A 16,115-nucleotide genomic window follows, 5' to 3' on the forward strand; every position below is an offset into this window, starting at 1 on the left:
GCATGCAAGCCGGCGCCGATGCGCCACAATCCGTTCTCGTGCTCCAAAAACCTGGGGCAATTCAGCACAAAAGAGAAATATTCGGGAAACCAGACGAAAGTGCGGTGTTCGGACCCATAGTAAATGAGCCCCTATGACTGTGGTATCTTCTTATATTTGTTACCAATGGCCTCCTTCCTTCTAAAATCAACTATCAAGATTATACTAATGAATAGTTTATCATGATGGATTTTGATGGTAGATTTCTTTTTAAAATAGCATATAAAAATGGTTGGGCGGAATTTGCACAATTTTCACCTTTTATAAATTGATTGCATAAAACAAAAGCCTAATATCCAGATTTTTTTTTTAAATTTATGTATGTTGCATTAGAAATGTACCATATTTTTCGGACTATAAGGCGCACAAAAAAATCCTTTGATTTTTCTCAGAAATCAAAGGTGCGCCTTATAGTCCAGTGCGCCTTATATATGAACCGTACTTACAGACAACAGCTGCCTTGAACTGTGCACAGGTCTGACACCTGCTGGTCATTCATCCTTATAATCAGGTGTGCCTTATAATCCGGTGCGCCTTATATATGAACCTAGACATTTTAGCAGGCATTGATGGTGCCTATAATCGGGTGCACCTTATAGTCCGAAAAATCCTGTAATAGATATTTGCAGTTAAATAGGGTCTCTTTTCATTAAACTTGGTTTTGTGAAACAACCCTATATAATTGTACCATAAAGGTGTATGCGGGAAAAGCTTCTGCTTCATAAATCTTTCTTTTTAATCTAAAAGAATTAAATGGATGACATTCTTTCTGAGTTTTTTTGGTCTACGCAGAGCAGCACTCTATTCACTTCTATGGGCTCCATAACAATGCAATCTCACAGCCTATAATTCATGGGTGCTCCTGCGACCCGTGACACACGTATAGCTCCCTGTGCCCCAGTACTGACTTACCTTCCCATGGCCTTGTGACGGTTCCTGTGTTCACCCCTGCCGGATCTTTGTGCCTTATTGCCATTGAGAATGCTTGTTACCCATGCCCTGTGCTAATATTGCGATTTCCTGTTGTGACCCCGGTTCTGTTATTGACTTCGATCCTGTGCTGCCTGTCCTGACCTTCCGCTACGTCACCGACTCCGATTCTGTGCTCCCTGTCCTGACCTCCTGCCTGTCCCCTACTACGATTCTGTTATACGACTTTGTACTTCGCCTTGGCTGCCACCTTGGACACCTCGGACAAAGCCTCTGGAGTGACATGGTGGTACCACGCCGCAGCAAATCCAACCCGGCTCTGGTAAAAACTGGATGCCACTTAGAGTCCGCTCTCAGGTGACACCTTCCGTCATCGTCCACAGTGGTTCAATGGGTCCACTACCCCTGGTGCCTGACACCATAGATATGAATGGAGCACTTGCCATATGCACACTAGCGCTTCTTTCACAGCGAGGAGTATTGTGCCCTGATCTTCTAATCCCTATGACCCCATACACATAATCGTATTGGGGGCCACGATTTTGGTGCACAACCCTCGTAAAGTGAAGTAATCTCGTCACAGTGAAGTAATTTATTCAAAATCTCCCCACCCTAACCAGTTTCGGTGTTTTTTTATTATGGGCATGTCGGAGTGGGGAAGAGACGGTGGCGGGCGGTAACTGGGTAGGGGCGTGAAAAACCCACCTATAGCAGAAATGTCCACCAAGTAAGAATTGGTCTAAATAGGTTCAATCTGCCGGAAGTTGTGCAGGTTGTGAAGATAGAGCAGGTCCTAGTCCTTGTCGTTTTGGGGTGCAGCCTCACGATTGTCTAAGGAGATAGGTGAGGTGAGGAGTGCTTACCCCTCTCATCTCCATCTGGCCCATGTTTTTTTAGTATGGGTGACAGCCCAGTGAAGCTGAACAGTGCTCTTTGGGTCCCATGACCCTTTCACTTATCTACCACAATATCTGCAACTTAAGCCCCTGTCAGTGCCATGCAGATCTATAAGGTTGCCCAATAAATCAACTTTTAGAATTGTATGTTCTCTTGCTACCAATAAATCCCACCCTTCTACGGGAGATATTGTAACACAATAATCAGTGTTATACACATCACCTGTCAGGGGTTTAATGCTCGGTGTATATTACAGTAAGTCTATTTTAGGGAATCTGTTATTTGAGAAGAATTTAATTGTAAGGTTCTGCTTCTCCCTTGTGTCTTGATCCTCGGCTTCTACCTCTGTCTCTGACTCTCTGGACAGGAAAACAACCATATTTCTGTCACACTGTTTATAAATCATCGGTTTCTGTGAAGATCCTCATCTATTGCAGGTCTTGCAGTGAGGAAAAATTAGTATTTCGTCCACCACTCAAAAAGAAGAGAGAAGTCTGTAATTGACATCATGGGTATAACCTCAACTATGAGGGACAAAATGAGAAAACAAATCCAGAGAATCACATTGTCTGATTTTTAAAGAATTTGTTTGCATATTATGGTGGAAAAATAAGTATTTGGTCAATAACAAAAGTTTATCTCAATACTTTGTTATATGTCCTTATTAGAGATGAGAGAGTATTCTCGAGATCGAGCATTTAATTAAGAAAACACAGTGAAGAACAGTGAAGAATACAATTAAAACAGTGAACACAGTGAATGCAGGATCATTTAAGTGAAGAACACATTGAAGAACACAGTGAAGAACAGATTGCAGATGTTCCGAACATCTGCTCACTTAGCCGAAGACACGAGCGCCAACGCTGGATCAGGCATTCAGGAGGGAGGCTGAAGTGGAGCGGAGCGCGGCTGGAGGGGGTATGAAGGAGCGGGCATGGAGGATCGGAGCAGGCATCACGGAGCGGGTATGGAGGAGCGGAGCAGGGGCTGGAGCGGACATGGAGAATTGGAGCGGGTATGGAGGAGTGGGCATCAGGGAGCAGAGCGGGCATGGAGGATTGGAGCGGGCATGGAGGAGCAGGCATCACGGAGCAGAGCGGGGCTGGAGCGGGCATGGAGGATCGGAGCAGGGCTGGAGCGGGCATGGAGGAGCAGAGCGGGGCTGGAGCGGGCATGAAGGATTGGAGTGGGCATGGAGGAGCGGGGGCTGGAGCGGGCAGGGAGGAGCAGAGAGGGGGCTGGAGCGGGCATGGAGGAGCAAAGCGGTGCTGGAGCGGGCATGGAGGATCGGAGCGGGCATGGAGGAGCAGGCATCACGGAGCGGAGCGGGGCTGGAGCGGGCATGGAGGATCAGAGTGGGGCTGGAGCGGGCATGGAGGAAAAGAGCGGGGCAGGAGCGGGCATGGAGGAGCGGGCATCACAGAGCGGAGTGGGGGTTGGAGCGGGCATAGAGGAGGGGAGCGGGGCTGGAGCGGGCATGGAGGATCGGAGTGGGGGCTGAAGTGGAGGCCGGAGCGGAGCGGGCTGGAGCAGGACCAACAGCACAGAAAGAACACAGTGAAGAACAGATTGCAGATGTTCCGAACATCTGCTCACTTATCGGAAGACACGTGTGCCGAACGGTGTTCTTCACAATAGAATATAAAGAACAGAGCTCACCTTCTTCTTCCTGGTGCATGTAAGTGCTGATCTTGCGACAGGTAATTAGAGGAGGACAAAAGAGCCAGTACTACAGGGAATTAGAGGAGGACAGAGGAGCCATTACTACAGGTAATGAGAGGAGGACACAGGAGCCATTACTACAGGTAATGAGTGGAGGACAGAGGAGCCATTACTACAAATAATGAGTAGTAATCTACAATCCACCATTGCTTGACTGGGGACCCGTTTAGGAGCAAAGTGGTGGGGGCCCCGGGGCTTGCACCCCGGCAGCCCTCCCCATAATCTGAGAGTTGTTTTTCATCAGCCAAGTGGGCTATACACAGCTGCAGCTGGGAGATGTCCATTGATGTCAACGAGAATGTGTTGAATGATACACTATATGACGTGGTCCTGATTGTATGCGGCACCTGGTTAGTTCTGGTCACAGAACAGTAAAATCCCTACATTGTGGACAATTTTATTAGGTCATCCTACTGTGACAGACTGAAAAAAAACTTCAATGTTCTTGGGAAGTTTTGGTTATCATTAATTTTTATTCATTTTCTACTCGTTTGCATTAAGAAAATATTTTATTACTTAAGAATGAGAAATAACATTACTGAATATCAAGTCAAAAAGTTGAAAATATTGAAGAATTATAAAATTAAAAAAAAAGAGACAAAGTAATGATATAACATACTGGGGGTCATTTACTAAGGGCCCGATTTGCGTTTTCCCCACATGTTACCCGAATATTTCCGATTTGCGCCAATTTCCCCTGAATTGCCCCGGGATTTTGGTGCACAAAATCTGAACGAAAACCCGACGGATTCGGAAAAACCGCTGCATTTAAAACTAAAAATGTGTCGCGGAGCTTGCACTTACCTTCACTCAGCCCGGCTCGGTGTATTCCAGTGCGTTCCAGGGAACCCAGCGCAGCAGCGCCACCTGGTGGACGTCGGAGGAACTGCCTTAATAAATCCCGGCCGGACCCGAATCCAGCGCAGAGAACGCGCTGCTGGATCGCGAATGGACCAGGTAAGTAAATCTGCCCCATAGGTCACACTTACTAAGAGTCCGCGGACCGCATTTCCGTCGGGTTTCCAGACTATTTCCACATTTTCACTATTTTTACCGCATTTAACAGGGGTTTTTGGCGGACGCGATCGGATTTTGGTGCACTTTAATGTGCCACAAATTCGGGGGGAGGTGGGGGGGAGGCGTCAGACAACCCCATTGATTCAGACTAAGCAGAAGAAGGTAAACTCCGGCGGACCTCAGCAGGGAAGCGACACATGCAGGATATCGGGTGCACAATCTTGGTGAATCGCGCCGGACTTCATCCTCGTCGGGCAGTACGGATCAGGGATCGCGTCAGGACCGGGTAAGTAAATGTGCCTCAATATATTATGCATTATCACCATGTAACAAATGATTTACATAGGTATAAATATATAGAAATGGAAATGTATGCATGGAAGTAAAGTTCTGTTCATATCTAATCATTCTACAGGTCATGGTACAGGTCAATCACCGGTAATTCTTCTGATGAAACCCCTGTCCATCTAGCACATGCCAAATAGGGTGACCTCTGGAATAAGTTGGGCCAGGACAAAATGGGTTAACATTTTCTCCACTCTAGAATGGAGGGGGCATAGAAAAAAATCCCATGTGGTATATACTTCTTACAGCCTATAGCCTCTGTATGATATACCACAATGTGCAGCTAGAGGGAGATCCTGTAAATGTGTACACCCAATGTAAGCTGAAGAAAGAAAAGCACAGACAAAATTGTCCATTTTATAGAAACTTTCCATAAACTACAACAGACTTAAATGCCCTCACATAAAATGTCATCTGAATTTAAAATCTTTCTGTAAAATAAACATTAAAAAGCCTATAATACAATGAAAACATAAAATATATGTAACTTTTTGCCCATGCTTTAACATGCTGCTTGTTTTAGATATATATATATTAAATTTTGTAATATGAATATTAATCTGACACCCTTCTTTTAGCTAAAAATTGTTTACCTCACATCCCCATAAAATCAGAGTTATAAACTTGCCTGGTATCTAGGGATCTATAAAGTGAGTCGGGGGGTGGCCTAATGTCAGTTGACCAGGGTGACATCATCACAGGTTCTTTAGCCTTTTAACATTAGCAAACTGTACCCCATGGACATATCTGACCACATAAAAAAAATCACAGCATGCCTGCATAAACTTCTACTCCACTCCATGCAGACTGCTATGATTTCATGTGATATGATATGCGGTGATTTAATGAGACATTTGCTTGGTGTACTCTTTGGAAATGTAAGAAGGTTAAAGGACCTGCATTGATGTCACACTGGTCACATGACATTACTGCTTCATGGAGAGAAAGCAAAGGGAGGAGCTGCTGGATTCAGCCTGAGGAGGCCACGCCCACCTCTACTCACTATAGACTTCCTTGAATACCAGCTAAAATTCTGAAGTTGAATATATGGGAATCTGAGGGTAACAATTTTTAGCTAAAAGAACGGCATCAGTTTTTAGCTATTTTGTATCCCATCACTGCTGACTTTATTTGCTTTATTGTTTATCGAATATACAATTCTGGCTTTATAATTAATGCTACTGATTTCATGATAAACAGTAATGTTGAAAGCTAAGAACTTTTCTGGATTTTTAGATCAACATATCTGATTTTCCATTTTTTGGTCCTTGACTGCCCAACCACCTCAAAGACCTGATGAAAGGTACCCAAGTAGGAATTATTTCTGAAGATGGTCCCATCTACCGTCACCACCACCATACCTTCTGGGGACCTCTCACACTTTGCTCCATTACTATTAATATTTGGCTGGAAAAAGAGTTTTTCTTCTTGTACGAGAGCGAGTAGACGTGAACTCGCGTTTCGGGGGCCATTGTATTTTTTCACGTCTGACATGTATGATAATTGTAGTATAGCTTTTCCCAGTAAGTGCTGGGGGCCCCAGCCTTTCAGCTGCGTTTTGGATGATGGATGTTGAGAGTTGAGGAGAGTGAAGAACCATTCACAGAATTCCCTTGAAAACTTTTCACAGTCAACCGGCCAAAGACGGGATGCATCTTCTTCTTCCTATAGAGGAATGAATTATACGTCAGATCCAGGCTGGTAGTGTGTACAGTTTCCTAGCTGTTTACATATAGAATGTATATGCATCTTTTTTTCTTACATATTTTGGGAGTCTTCTATTAAGGGATTTTTACAACTTTAAGTAAAGAAGTTCGAGATACAGGTTACATAATGATGAATGCATGTGTATAACAAAACAAATATACAATGCAGGGCTATGACAGGTCTATGACATCATGTCATGGTGCAGTAAGTTTACAGTGGGGCAGATTTACTTACCCGGTCCTGTCGCAATCCCGCGGTGCATTGTCTGATGAGAATTCGGGTCTGCCACAATTCACTAAGGTCGTTCACCTTCTTCTTCCTGGTGCATGTGAGTTCTTGATCTTGCAACAAAATTCCGTTTTTAAATTCTGCCGATAGTCCGAATCCGCCGGGTTGTCCGACGGCCACACAACCCCCTCCCCCCCCCCCCCCCCGATTTCTGTTGCATGCAAGTCGGCGCCAAAAACCCGGGGCAATTCAGGGCGAAATGGAAATATTTGGGAAACCCAATGAAATTGCGGTACGCGGCCCCTCAGTAAATGAGCGTCAGTGTCTCACTGAATCTTGACCGCTCGTGGCAGCTGCACTGCTAAATATAGGACATGACCTACAATTTGCCTGATTTGCAACAGGGCCTCTCAGCCTTCAATGAAGATGAGAGGGGTGAAGAGCACTCACTCTCCCTTCCTTCTTCACCCAACCATGTGCAGCATATTATCTAACTATACCCAGAGGTGAATTGAGAAAGTTGCCTCAGGCGGAACTCCCTGCTGGATGATGGAGGCGGCATCTTGGGGTAGTGCTGCCAATCTTCTGCTTTCGGTTAAACTCCATCGGCGGTGGCCTTTGAACGTAAGGGGGTATTCCAGGAATAAGCATAATTCATATACAAGTGGGTCCTTAAAATATAAGCTAATATGTAATTAGTTGTTATTTAAATTTTTGTTCCCCTTAGGAGAAAAATGCTATGGACCTACACTGTGATGGAGAATTAAAAGGCTACTGGTCCTTTAATCAGTTTGTTGATTTTCTTGGCGCAGAGTAGAAGCTGGCCACTGGTCAAATGTCCACATCCCATGTCCTGCACCTGCCTGGGCAGGTCCTGTGATCACCACTAAGTTTGGCTGTAGTCAGTTGATTGCCTCCAGCATGGGCAGTGTAGTGGTGAGAAGTCATCTTAGTGAGGTAACGTGCAATGATGACAGTCTGGTAGCAGATACTGAGAAATAATGGATCATGGGACTAGTAGTTTCCAGTGGTGGCCATCTTGGTGATAACTCCGCTTACTTTACTCCCATTACATTTTGTGAATCATAAAATCAAACTATTTAAGCTCCATTTTGTGACTAATCATATATTATATTCATTTATTTATAGCATCATGGGTTTTTTTTATCAGACGTTCATATTACCGGAATACCCCTTTACACTCACAAAAAAAAAAAAAGTTAAACTTACCTTCATCTTCTTCTCCCCACGGCTCCGTGGCATGGCATGGTGTCATAGTTTGTGCATGTGGGCAGGGCGCATTAACGCAACTTTTCTATAGACAGACAGACAACAAAAATGGGGGCGCTATGAGGAGGGGGGCTACAAAAAAGGAAGCAGTTGCAGGAAAAGAGGCATTGTAGACAGGAGGGGGCTGCTGGAAATGGCACATTATATGGCAGGGGGCATGGGTGATCCCCAATTGATTATTACCACTAAGCACAGTATATAACTCTTTGACCGTGGAGGTGGCATCTATCTATAATTCACCTCAGGCAGTAGAGAGGCTAGATCCAACCCTGACCATACCTGAGCGTCTGTAGGTGGGGACTTCGCCGCTTCTTTAGTATTTTCTTTTTCCTGTACAATTGGATGCTGGTGGACTCTTTTGTAAATTTGCTAAAAAAAAGATAAACAATTCAACCTGACTTTTTGGATCAGTATAAGGGCGTATTCACACAAACGTGTGCCCGCCGCGCCATAGCATAGCATGGCTATGGAATAATACAGTGCCGCGTTGTGTGCCCATTGCCGGCCTATGGGGGATGTATATACGGCGCCCGTACCTGCGCCCCAACGGTCGTGTGAATTTGCCCTTAAAGTAAGAATTTTCTGGGGTATGGAGTAGCCTCAGCTCCTAGTGCCCGGCCAGGCTAGTACACGCCCCTCTGCAGTTAATTTACATATTACTAATATAACGTTTTCAACAAGTTAGGTTCCAGGATTATTAAATTACAGATTAGGGCAGAGGCAGCAGGAGGAATCTACCATCACATTTACTTCTGGTAGTAGATTCCTCATGGTAGGTTGGTTTCCTTTAATATCCACAAGGCACAACTTTCTGTGCTTATAGGTGGGAGATGTTACAATAGGTGGAATTCTAGATATTTTTTAAAATGTGCCAACAAGCCGGTCCCATTGCTTGTTACACGCGTCTTCCTAGATGATAATGATACGCTAATGACTTACTTTCCTATTAATACGAATGAATCTTAATAAACTGCACAACACTTACACAACTCCGTCATTCTGTCTTGTGGGTGTTTTTCGGTCGGCCTTGCAGGAGCCCGGGCTACGATCTCTCAGGAGGTCGTCACTTGTAGCTTTTTGTGGCTACTGACAGACACTATTGATAAATCTACCCCATGCCGCATGGTAGAGACTTACTGTATTGCCGGGGTGTGAAGCGGCTGCTACATGTTCAGTCTGTTTAATCTTCTCTTTTTCAGAATTTGCAGGTTGATGCTCTGTCTTCAGCATGGAACGGGTTGTCATGTGTGTTACATTCTGTAAAAGAGAAACAGTTGTCTTGCAGAGAAGGTATATAATAAGCCCCTTTTCTGCCCCTTTCACATCTGCAAAGAGTTTGTATGTTCTCTCCGTGTTTGTGTGGGTTTCCTCCTGGTCCTCCAGTTTCCTTCCACATTCCAAAAACATACTGGTCGGTTGATTACATTATGAGCCCCATTGGGGACAGGGACCGATGTGCAGCGCTGTGTTATCTGTGTGTGCTATATAAATAATGAATTATTATTATAGTCTCCACCGGAAAACCCGCATAGGCTAGAGTTGAAATCTCCGCTAGTTCTGACCTGTCTGAGATTGCGTCCGGATCTACTAAGAAACCAGAGCCTCTGGGTTCAGTACATTCGCAGGGAGGGAATATTAAAACTACCAGTGCTAATAAATTCACTCCTTAGTGATTTGTCAGTACCTCCTAATGAATTCTATATACTGACAGGCAACCTCCTCCCCCTTACAATGTATCCCAGTATCCCAGCTCCGCAACTAGGAGAAGACATGATGGAATGCTATGCATGATAGACTTTCATAAAGAACAATAACAGCTACTCCCCTTTAAGTTCAGAATCAGGAATTGCCCCATCTTAAAGGGGTTGTCCAAGACCTGAAAAAAAAAAAAATATATGTGGTCGGGAGAGGGCTGCTTAAAAAAATAAACATTTACTTACCTCCATGGTCCCTTCAGGTGCCTTGTGATGATGGGTCGTGCCCCTGCTTGTTTAGCTGCAGTGAGTTTGGCTTCCAGCCAAACGAGGTGGCCGGCCACGCCCGACCATCCCCATTCCCAGCGCTGTATCATGTGCTGATATATGGGGACGGTTGGGCATGGCCGGGCCACCTCGACTCAACGCAGCTTCTGCGCCCCTGTAAACGAACAGGAGAGACGGCAGCCCGCGATGCCGGGAGGGACCGCGGAGGTAAGTAAATGTTTATTTTTATTAGCAGCCTATTCCCGGGTACATATAATTTTTTTTAGGTCTTGGACAACCCCCTTTATGTGAAACAATGAGGAAGAATCCATCACTCGCCTACTGCACATAGTCTAGTCTGCTTCTCTGTGAATTGTGGAGATGTTTATGGCAAGTTGAAGAGTAGCTATAAGCTCTTCTACAACGTCTGTGAAATACCTGTGAAATTCCTTTAAAATAAAACATTTTAGGTTTCTTTACTAAAATATTTACACAGTTTTTCCTGATAGAATCTATGGAGGAGATTGATCAGGACTCGTACTTTGGTTTTTAGTAGAATAAGTGCTGAAATGTTGGAAATTATCGGAGGGAAGAAGCGGGGGTGCATGATCGGTTAATTTTTGGGAATTTTTTTGTTTTGTGTAACAAAATTCTAAAAAGTGGAATGTAAAATGACTCCCTAATTGTACAGCCTTACTGCAATGTGTGGGTATGAAGTGGTTTCTGCTTTTCCCGTCTTCACTTTTGATAGATTTTCAGGTTGCCGCTCCGTCTGCAGGAAGATGTGGTTTGTCATCTGTGTTCCTGTCTGTAAAGAAAAAGACCCAAACACTGTAATAATGTGTGCACCGGCCACGGGACATCACTAACTCCTCACACTACTTTGGTCAGGTTTGGGTCCACTCTTGCACCAGTCTCTTCCACAGTTCTGTGACTGTTGTGGATCTCTTTGCCATAACTTTGTCACCAAGGACTTTCCAGAGTTTTTATATTGGGTTGACATCAGGACTTTCGGATGTCACTGTTTCATTGTTCAATTTTGATCTCCAGTATTTATACAGGCAGTTACATACAGGATCGGTTCTGCAGCTTTGTTCTTAAGTTGAATTTGTATGTAATTCGGAACTGTATATTTTATAATTGTAGATCCAGACAAAATATTTTTGGTCTCTGTGACAATTGGATTGGAAAAATGTTGGGTTGTCATAAGAATCAGGATTAACAATAAAGCTTCATTACAGACACCTGTGATAACTGTTATAGCTGATCATTGTAGCCCAGGGCTAAAGTACAGTAAATTACTAACATCCAGGGGTCCGTTTGTAACTAGGGGTCATCTGTAAGTCAAGTGTTCTTAAGTAGGGGACCGTATGTATCTGTACTGTATACTGTGCCACAAACATATAAATTAGGGCAATCGTGACCTCTCTCACTCTTACAATGGAACCTCCTCTTCCATAGTTACAGTATATCCGTTGTCTACAATTATTGCCTCATATTCTACGGTACTTATACTTTGCACAGTATTTTGACATGTTCAAACATAAAACTCTTAGACTTTGGCTGCTTTCACACAGCCATTGTAGGGGCATCTATACGTCCAATAGGAGGCTATGGCACCCGGTGGCGGTATGGTGCGCACACACATGTGTAGCATGCTCTATCTTTTCCCATACGTACGCTCGGGTGCATTGCATGGCTATGGAGAGGGGAGGGGTGAGCAACACCTCTCCACCGCACTGCCCTGTGTTTGCCCGGGCGCCAACCGGGTGAACATATGGCAGTGTGAAACTGTATGCTCAACCTATGTTACTGTGGAAATTGCAATGGGAGTCCACAAACAGGTGAGTACTATACTATAAGGCTTAGTTCAATATTCACAAGATTTTTGCATGCAGAAGAGGTGCAGATCTTTCCATTATACCTTCTCTCTGTAGTATCACAATAAGGCCAGATACACATATGCTAGGTCCGTGGAGTCAGGATTGTTTGCTGGTCAGAGTCAACGGACTAGTAACAAAGCAGAGGATGGGAGGTTTTGCATAATTGTGAAATATGATTCAAGGAATCCCTGCTTGCTGGTGGAACAGCAGCACTGACATTGTGACATTGTGAATCTAAACTCACTATGATGCAAGGATTCCCATCTATGTACTGTGCCCGCTCCATGGAATCCAACCAGCACTCGGCCCCTATTATATGACCAAAGCATGTAAATATACAGCCGGCTAAAATATCGGAGATGTGAACAGGCCCTTACAAATGTGACAATCACAAATGTGGCAGAAACTAGTGAGGGTCAGCCTTGGCTTCCTGATGCACATAGGAAGAGGCCTTTTTGGATCATATGGTGTTGCCGATGACCACATAAATATCCTATGTAAAATACATTTTAAGAATCTTTCCATATATTGATGCATCCAATGTAGGGACCAGTGATGATCAAGCTATGAAACACAGAAGAACATGCCTACAGCAATCATCCACCACCACAAATCTCTACCACGGTCGTGTAGACTCACCTGTGGCTCCAGTGTATGTGGTGTTGACTTCTGCTCTTTTGTATCTTTTGTCTCACATCCGCCCATGGGTACATTGGTCATTCCAGAAGACAATGGGAAGAGGGGGACATCACTAGAAACCTTGTGCCGCTGCTGGAATGACATAGTGGGGGTCAACTTCTCTTTTGTTGTGATGATAGAAGAAGTAGGGGGATCTGTAACTTGTATAAGGTCCAACGTAGCGATGATTTCCTGTAATGCAGAGACTAGATGTCATATACTGATGCCAATGACTATCGGCATTAACCCTCCTGGACTGAACTTCCATGGTGTCACCCTGCACCACCCGAGACACTGAGATCCTTATCCAATCAATGGTTGGAGTTGTCTCCTTTAGTTGTCCACCTCAACATCAGCACTTCAGTTCCAAAAGGATCTGATGAAGGAGGGAATTTACCTCCGAAAAAAAACACGTCATCCTAATAAACCAACTTTAACCAAACGAGCTATTGTGTGTACCCAACCTACATGTCCTACAGTTCCCTGGCACCGGTTACAATTTACTAGCACTCTCAACACTGAACCCAACCAAACTTGTCTTGACTGAGCACGCACGGTCGGGTGATTGTTGGGAGGCCATTTCAAGGGATAATTTTTAAGGTGATCTAACAAGAATTACAAAAGTAAATCCGCACCTGAGGTGGGGGAAGGTATACTGTTGTACATTGGTCTACCTTAGAGGGCGCTGTCTCGCTTGGAGACACCAAGGAAGTTCAAAGCAGTGGGGATTAGGATGGACTGGGCAGTAGGAAACATGAAGAATAGAAATGTCAAACGCCTTTAAAAAAAAGATTTTTAATTAAAACTTTTTTTTTGTGGGACAATACCTGCATATTACAACATTGTGGGAACGTGGTTTGGGTAGCCTATGCAACTCTTGAGGGGAATTGTTTAGGGTGGTCCTTTGACTGCAGATTACTATTATGATTTTCCAAGTGAACCTTAGGCTGTATTCTAAGTCACACTGTCTTATGTACTTACATCAAAATCTGGAGTCTTGTCTATCTTTCTGGCATCTTCTCGAAGATTATATGAGGACAACTCAGAGGTATGAATGTAGTATGAGGGAAAGACATCAGAGGCAGAGGCTTTATCTTTCTGCGCTATTGACAATGGAATAAAAGCTCCAAAGGTATTCTGCAACATTGGAAAAAGTGATATTCTGATATTCCGGTCAATTAAGTAATAAACAACAAGAAAAATTAAAAACAAGCAATAAACAAGATTTTTTGGGGGGAATCTCTCATACTTACCTGTTCATTCCAGTGACCAAGGGTTTTCTGGATAAGCTCAGCCTTTGTCGTTCTTGGTGTTATAGGAATTCCCTCATTTTGCAGGTAAGTGGCAATGATGTCACGAAGAACTTTCTTACGCTTTAGTAGCTCGTAGGCGCTCAGACTGTTCTCTAGTATTAGGTCTATGGCTCCTACAAATTAAGCAGGGTATAAACTTTAAAAGGATTATGAGGTTCACACCATCAGTGATATTTTCTTTTACTATTGCGTTGTGGTTGATGCTTCCACTCACTGACTTCCCAGAGATATCCGTCAGAGAAGGAGCCTGCGGGCTCAGGGTGTATCTCATATCTGTGTTGTTTTAACTGGTCAGTAACTCCCCATTTAAGCAGATTTCTGGTGAGTCTGATATGAATACATTGTTCATAGGAGTTTCTAACTTGTAAGGTGAGTAAAGCGATGGACATGGAGATGATCGGCTGCTTCTCTGACTGATATCTCTGCACAATGGTAAAACCAGCCTGAAGGGAGTGTGAGAAGAAGCATCTAGACAAGAGCATTATGACCATTGCACCATATTGATGCTAGGATCCTTGCTTCTGTCCAGGTCTCGTGACTGCAATACCACATAAACAATGCTCATGTGCAGGGGCAGATTAAATGGAACCTGTAACCACATTTTTCAGAAGTACAGCTAGTGATAGGTTCCCATAGAACCCTATTAACTAGCTGATACCCTTCTTTTAGCTAAAAATGGTTTCCCTCACAACCCCATAAAATCAACTTTATAATTTGACCTGGTATTCAGGAATATTTATAGCGAGCTGGGGGGGGCATGGTCTCCTTGGGCTGACATTATCAAGGGGTCCTTTAGCCTCTTAACATTAGAAAACTGTACCCCATAACTGATCAATGAAACGACAGCATGCTTGTGTGGAGGCATGGAGAGGAGTAGAAGTCCATGGAGGCTACTGTGATTTCATGAGATATATGCATGGGGTACAAGTTGCTAATGTTATGAGGCTAAAGGACCTGTGATGATATTACCCTGGACACATGACATTACTGCTGCATGCCAAGAAAGCATGGGGATGAGCTGCAGGAGTCAGCCCGAGGTGGTCACACCCTTGTTGTCATCATAAATACAAGATCGCTTACAACCGCAATGAGTCCATTGTTAGTATTCACTCACATCCAACCTTACTTTTACTATGTCAGTGCAAAGAAAGCAATATCTTGTAAAGGGGTGCCCCAAGACTAGATATCAATGGCCTCTGCCTAGGGGAAGTCCTCAGAATCGGATCAGTTGGGGTCCTAGTGTGAACACTTGGCATCCCAAACTTTAGCCGTTGTTGCTGCGCAGTCTCTGGAGCTAGAAGAAAGAGGGGTCTTGCTTGTTTCCCCCTTGAGGGGTGCAGACTGTATAGTTGTAGCAGAACTAGGAGTCTAAGGGAGGCCCTAGAGGTATTTCTTCCCAATATTAGACCAAAACGTTCAAGTTGGGGGCCCGGTAGATCTGGCACAGGAGCCTAGTTACACCCCTAAATCCTTCTGAGTGTTCAAAACATTGAAGGACGTATCGTTTATAACCTGCCACGTGTCCTACATCTATAAAATCCTTCATACATGGTTTATTGTATTGCATCTTCATACGTAGAGAATAGAGGCACTTCTGGAGCACCCACAAGCCATAGGGGACGGCTCCTAAAGTGATGTCCACTTTTGTCTCCTAGAAGTCATGCCCATCTTTTCTGCTAAAATTAGTTTATGAAAATTAGGAACTTTCCAGGACAGATGGCAAACTTGGCTTCCATAGGCTACAAACCATGGATACTGATGCTCAATATTGAGGACCTGGAGGTCCAGCATCTTTATCAATCTGTTAAACTGTAACATCTGTGTTCGGAGCACCCCGTACAAAATCAAAGCAAACAGAGATATGTTATAGATATACTGTAGCCAGTATATAGCCCCAGCATCTCACCTGTCCTTGTGTAGGCTGTAGATTTCTTCTTAGTGACAGTCCCGGACAAGGAGAATAAGTCTGCGGTCTCCAGTAACTGTAGCAGCCTCCGGCTGCCCACTCTTTCCCGTGCACTCAGCCCCATGTCCTATCGTTTAGGGAGAGGTTGATAACGAAAGCAACAAAACCTTCCCAGACCTTTAAATCAAGAAAACGTGAA

The 16,115-nt window shown here is 44.2% G+C and overlaps 1 protein-coding gene across 2 annotated transcripts; it reads right to left on the reverse strand.

Annotated features, from left to right (window-relative positions):
• Positions 1-4,049: 4,049 nt before the first annotated feature.
• Positions 4,050-16,115, reverse strand: LOC140119467 (uncharacterized protein C3orf38-like). 2 transcript variants are annotated; one of them, XM_072138526.1, is made up of 8 exons: positions 15,917-16,115; positions 13,951-14,123; positions 13,679-13,834; positions 12,659-12,889; positions 10,834-10,944; positions 9,313-9,432; positions 8,455-8,544; positions 4,050-6,615 (listed from the first exon to the last, which is right to left on the reverse strand). In XM_072138526.1, the coding sequence occupies exons 1-8, from the start codon at positions 16,038-16,040 to the stop codon at positions 6,163-6,165; spliced, it is 1,458 nt and encodes a 485-aa protein (XP_071994627.1). In that variant the 5' UTR covers positions 16,041-16,115; the 3' UTR covers positions 4,050-6,162. The 2 variants fall into 2 exon arrangements, with proteins under 2 accessions (XP_071994627.1, XP_071994628.1); XM_072138527.1 differs by lacking the exon at positions 13,679-13,834.

The sequence above is a fragment of the Engystomops pustulosus genome, chromosome 2, assembly GCF_040894005.1.
Source record: "Engystomops pustulosus chromosome 2, aEngPut4.maternal, whole genome shotgun sequence".
Taxonomy (NCBI): Eukaryota; Metazoa; Chordata; class Amphibia; order Anura; family Leptodactylidae; genus Engystomops; species Engystomops pustulosus.